The 5,322-nt window shown below is 45.3% G+C and overlaps 1 protein-coding gene across 1 annotated transcript in view; it reads right to left on the bottom strand.

The window, feature by feature from the left end:
* The window catches only part of kcnq1.2 (potassium voltage-gated channel, KQT-like subfamily, member 1.2), a 58,674-nt gene extending 56,128 nt beyond the window's left edge, over window positions 1-2,546 (bottom strand). Inside the window, exon 1 of the mRNA XM_056281675.1 lies at window positions 2,038-2,546. Within this exon, the coding sequence (XP_056137650.1) occupies window positions 2,038-2,546 (509 nt within the window). The remainder of the gene's footprint in view (window positions 1-2,037) is intronic.
* Between the last annotated feature and the right edge of the window lie 2,776 nt (window positions 2,547-5,322).

Consider the following 5,322-nt stretch of genomic DNA (forward strand, 5'->3'; position numbering starts at 1 on the left):
TACCCACATCCGACTTCCCACCCGCAGACACGGCCAATTGTGTCTGTAGGGACACCCGACCAAGCCGGAGGTAACACAGGGGATTCGATCTGGCGATCCGCTATGCTACCCGGACGCCCCATGACACCCAGTCGTACTGGCCATGTGCTGAGCTGAGCCAAAGAGACGTCAGAGCATTTGCACAAGACATCTGGGGGGTTTCTCCGACACCTTCAAAATGTTTTAATGGCAGCGTTCATGAAATCCTGCGTGATGAGGAAATTTGGCTTCCGTGAATTCTACCATATCCCCGACACTGCTGCTAAATCCCACCCAGCAGAAACTGAGGCTTGAATGTTTTTCCCTCCCCAAGAGGAACCAACTGGCACTTCATTTTCTCTCGTTCAGTCTTAAACCTTCATCTCCGATCACACTTTAACTCTTTCTTGTCGATGGTTATCTGTTCTGTTCTCTTTTCTCAAGAGATGGCCAAGAGAGATAGGCTGCCTTAAGGGCCAGCAGAACACTCATGACAGCCCAACTAGGCCTGTTCTAATAAGCCTGCTCTTCATTAGGATGATACACGTGCGCACACACACGTAACACACCCAAGCACGCATGGGCAGGTGGTTGGTGTCATCTGTTCAATTCATTCATTCATTCATTCAGTATCCAAACGGCTTATCGTGGGATCGTGGGATGCTGGCTCCTATCCCAGCAGTCACTGGGCGGCAGGCGGGGGAGACACCCTGGACAGGCTGCCAGACCATCACAGGGCTAAATAGTGTGTGAGAGAGTGTAGCTGAGAACTATGGCCTACACCCCCTCTCTTCAGGCCGTGTAGGCCATAATTCATAATACATGGCCTTTCATGAGGCAGGGATGATGGTGAGAATTATGGCCTACATGAGCTGGCGAGAGGCCGCGTAGGCTGTAATTCTCAGCTACACTGCATCATTCTCAGCCACACTCGCACACACTCAAACCCACTCACGTGCACCATGCATCTTATGTACAGGTAAATGCATGTCCTATTTTCACTCCCCCTTAAACTTGTCCTCGTGCAAGTCGCATCATACTGAATTCTTACATCCTAAATTTTCTGTAAAATTTAAGTTTGATTGACGACTGGCTGATTTCCCAGACAGCTGAAAGCACTTCATCAAAAGGATCGTAGCTGCTGTTTTTAGGCAGCGTTTTACCTGCAGGTGAGTGTTTCAGGTTAGCAGCGGCAGACAGGCAGCTCTGGGTTTCATGCATGGGGCGTCTGATTTGCTGACTTTAAAAGGAGGATGGCGCGTGGTGCGGTGCGGGCCCAACAGGACCCAAGGTGTGGCTGGCTGGATCTCACTGACCTCCTTGTGCAGAGCTTTGTTAAAAACACTTCCAGATAACTGGCAGGGGCACAGACCAGCAGACACCCCTCATATGGCTACTGGGAACCAGAACTTAATACTGCACGGGGGCGGCACTAAATGTAATTAACAGGAGGAAGGGGAGTGGAGGCAAGAAAAAAGACCCAATAAGCGGACAAGTCAGACGATCGACCCCTAAAAAATTAATGACTTTAATTTTTTTTCTAATTCTAAATCGATTTCAACACTAATATTGATCATATTGTTAAATGTTTTGAATTGCTGAATTACATGAGCCCATGAGAAAGCCCCTATACATGTCCCATGGGATATCACATCTTAACAGTACTGTAATCTAACGCCAATTAGTTTTCTTCAGTTCATCAAAGAAGGTGGGATATGTAACAAACAGATTTGTTAGCAAAATCCTTTTGTGCCACATGTAATTTTGAGTCAGAAAAGGCCTCATTTTCCATTGAAACTTAAACAGCTTCTTTCCCAGAGTTGTCGAGTAAATCATTTGACAAATTCTTTACGGCCAATTTCAAAAATTTCAACCCTCTGAACCTCAAAATACCACAGGGTTGTGAAATTTCTAAAACCAGCCGTAAATATTGACAAATTTCACCATTGGCCGCTGCGATATAGAGCTCTGGTCTGGAGGGAGGTAATCATAAGCAGGTCAGGGGACGGAGGTACTCACACAAGAAAGTGGTAGAGGAAGCACTTCAGTCCGGCAGGTCTCTCCAGGAAGTTGTAGACATCGCCCTGCATGCTGGTCTTGATGTAGGGGCTCTGGAACTCCTTATGATGGTGATGCAGCCAGCTTGATCGAGGGAGTGCCGGCGGGAGAGTGGAAATGGAGGGCCGGCCTGGTGCAATCTGCAGTGCTGGGTCTTTTGTGTCCGCGGCCGCACAGCAGGGAATGCCTGATCCATTATTCACCGCCGCAGGGTCCAGTTCCAGTGAAACAGGAGAGTAGTGGCTCCCGTCTGCAGAAGCAGCCCCGCCAGTCATAGTAGTTGTAGTAGTAGTGGTTGTGCACTCAGCCTGGTTGGCATCCTCATCCAGGCTCTGGTCCATGCTGAGGCTCAGGCTGGTGCTTGCATAGCCGTTGGGCCCGTAGCTCTTCATGGAGCTGCCAAGTCTGCCACCATAGTCCCTGTGCCTGTGGCATCTCATATGAAAGGAGCGTGCATGTCTCTCGCCCATGGTGACCTTGGTGGTGGTCCGGTTCAGAGAGCTGACAGGTATTCTTCAGGTATTCGGGAGGTAGAACACCTAGCTCACCCTAGGGCATGGCTCACGTCTCACCGCAGGTGACCGCTCAGTGTGGTGAACTACATCTGTGTCCTGCCCTGCGGAGGGGGAATTTAAAATGAGTCAAGGATATAGTATGACCAACAGCGAGCTCTGCCTTCTGCTAGCACAGACCCAGTGTAACTTAAGAGTCTGTCAAACACAATGCTAAAACTACTCACTTTCAGGAAATGTGATATTCCAGCGGAGGGAAACTGACTCAGTGGTTTTTAAATGAAGCACTGAAAGACTGAATCAGATTTGATATACTTCCCATTATTCTCCACAATTGTTACCAACATCTACCAGCTTAAAGCTGAAATCCACATTTCTCCGTAATAAATAATTATTCTATCTGCAGCATGGAGTCAGATTCCATAATACTACCAGTCATCTTTACCATGCTTGGAGACAATCTCCACTCTGTATACCGCTGTTGAAAATTTTTTGACTGGGTCGGCTGAACACCGGTGCAGTAGAAAACATGTACATGTTGGAAACAACTCAAGCAGGAAAAAAGATTAAAATGTGATGCCGATGTGTCCATGACAATCAATATTACTGTGCAACAGTGTTCCCATATAGTTTGATGTAGTTTGTAATACATTAGACTGTCTCGGAATCAAAATCATGTTTATTGGCCATATAGGTTTGCACATACATGGGATTTGACTCTGGTTTTGTGGCTCTCTCAATGTCTCTGTGTTAGCTTTGGTCCCATGATCCATTTTTACAAGGGTAGGAACCGTTTACTGCTGAGCTGACGGCACACCAGCCACAGAAAATCAGTGTCAACAGGTCTATTTCTCTCTCCCTCCTACTTAAACTATATCACAACACCTCTCTACTGGAATATTGACCGTCCGACACAATCACCACACCATCATCATCATCAATCCCCTTTCAAACGGAGAAAATAAACACTTATTAATGGAGAAAAGTCACAGATTTAATTACTTTTTAGAGACAATTGTACAGGTATGGGTCAAACAAGTCATTTCTTGGTACTTGTTTTGAGTGCTGGCAACACCACAATGCGGTGAGAACTAGTGTCGTGGGAAAGAGTATCAATGTTACTTTAACATACTATTAATTATGGATAAATTAATGACACAGTGTGATAGATGTGAAGAACATTGTCGTGTGACTTTGCTGTAAACAGATCTTAAGTTTGTAATTCGAGGTAGACCTGGCATTTTCAATCGAGTAGCTAATGTTACACATGATTTACATCACATCCTGGCTGGATGGTTCAACATTAACATTGTAAAGTAGATCAATGTAAAATAGATGTGTACTGTCCTCTTAATGGTGTTTTCTAACCAGAATTAGACAGCCAGTCAAACTCCCTCAATAAGCAACGCGAGAGTCAGGACTTGGCTTTCTGGCCCCAGATTTAATGCAGACTCTTGTTGAGCATGTTGGTATAGCAAAAGAGCAAAACTGAAACAACAGCAATATACATGGAGTTACTCATACAGAAATAGTAAATGTATAGACAGATGTTTGCTAAAGTACTATATATGAAGCTAGAATTACACAAACTGTACTCAAAATACATTCAATTTAAACTACATGCTACTGGGGCATGATGTACTAAACATGTCATTAAGTATGAGCACTTATCACCCAGTATATACAGCATTAATCTAATACAAACATAAAAAAATATCTCACCAACCACACATATTCTTCAGTACCGAAAGATAACCTTGCAAACAATGAATCATCACTTACAACTAATGCTTACGATGGGCCAAATCAAAGGATGACAACAGAGGATGGAGCATCATGTTGATCTGCTGAGCTCTTCCTTGCAACTGAAAATGCAGCGTTACTTCCTGTTTCCTGTTCATGCTACTGCAACACCACATGTAGATCTTGTTATCTGGAATTATATCAGACCACTGTATTAATTAATGTTGGTGAGCGCTGGTAACCATTGGACCAGAAATCTAACACAGCTTCGACTCAGGAAGTGAATGGCACGACCATAGGTTAAGCAGAAGAAGGCATTGTAACGTGCATGGATGAGTAGACGCGTTGGTCCTTGACTAGCGGGTCGGACCCTTTAGTCGACTGGTTAACGTGGTCGCTTGAGGAGCGGGAGACACGGGTTCGCGTCCCAGCTGTGGCGACAGTTTCCCGGACTGCCCCCCGATTTTGCTACAGTCTTAAAATAATTTATTAAGAAAACTCCACAAGTTCAGAATCACTGGGGGGGGGGGAACAATAAACAATTCCCCCAAATTGTCAGTCAATGCGTAGAACCAGTCAGGCAATATGAAAACTCAGTTCAGTCCAGTCCAGTGGTTTTGTCCTTGTATGTTCTAAATCAGGCCTGATGGAACTACCCGGGTGGTGTAATGATAGCGCTGGAGATCTCTTAAAGTGAAGCCTTATCTGTATCCAAGGGCTCTGTATCCAGGGAAATAGGCTGGTAGCTGATGGTATGATCTTCTTCAAAGGTATCGGAATCGCTGGCTCGCCATCTGGATTCACTCGACTCGGTATATAACACACACACACACACACACACACACACACACACACACACACACACACACACACACACACACACACACACACACACACACACACACACACACACACATATATACCAAACAAACAAACAATCTGCATGCTGTGATGATTGGATGTTGTTACACGTTCTGCCCACTAGGTGGAA

This window comes from Lampris incognitus, chromosome 6 (assembly GCF_029633865.1).
Source record: "Lampris incognitus isolate fLamInc1 chromosome 6, fLamInc1.hap2, whole genome shotgun sequence".
Taxonomy (NCBI): domain Eukaryota; kingdom Metazoa; phylum Chordata; class Actinopteri; order Lampriformes; family Lampridae; genus Lampris; species Lampris incognitus.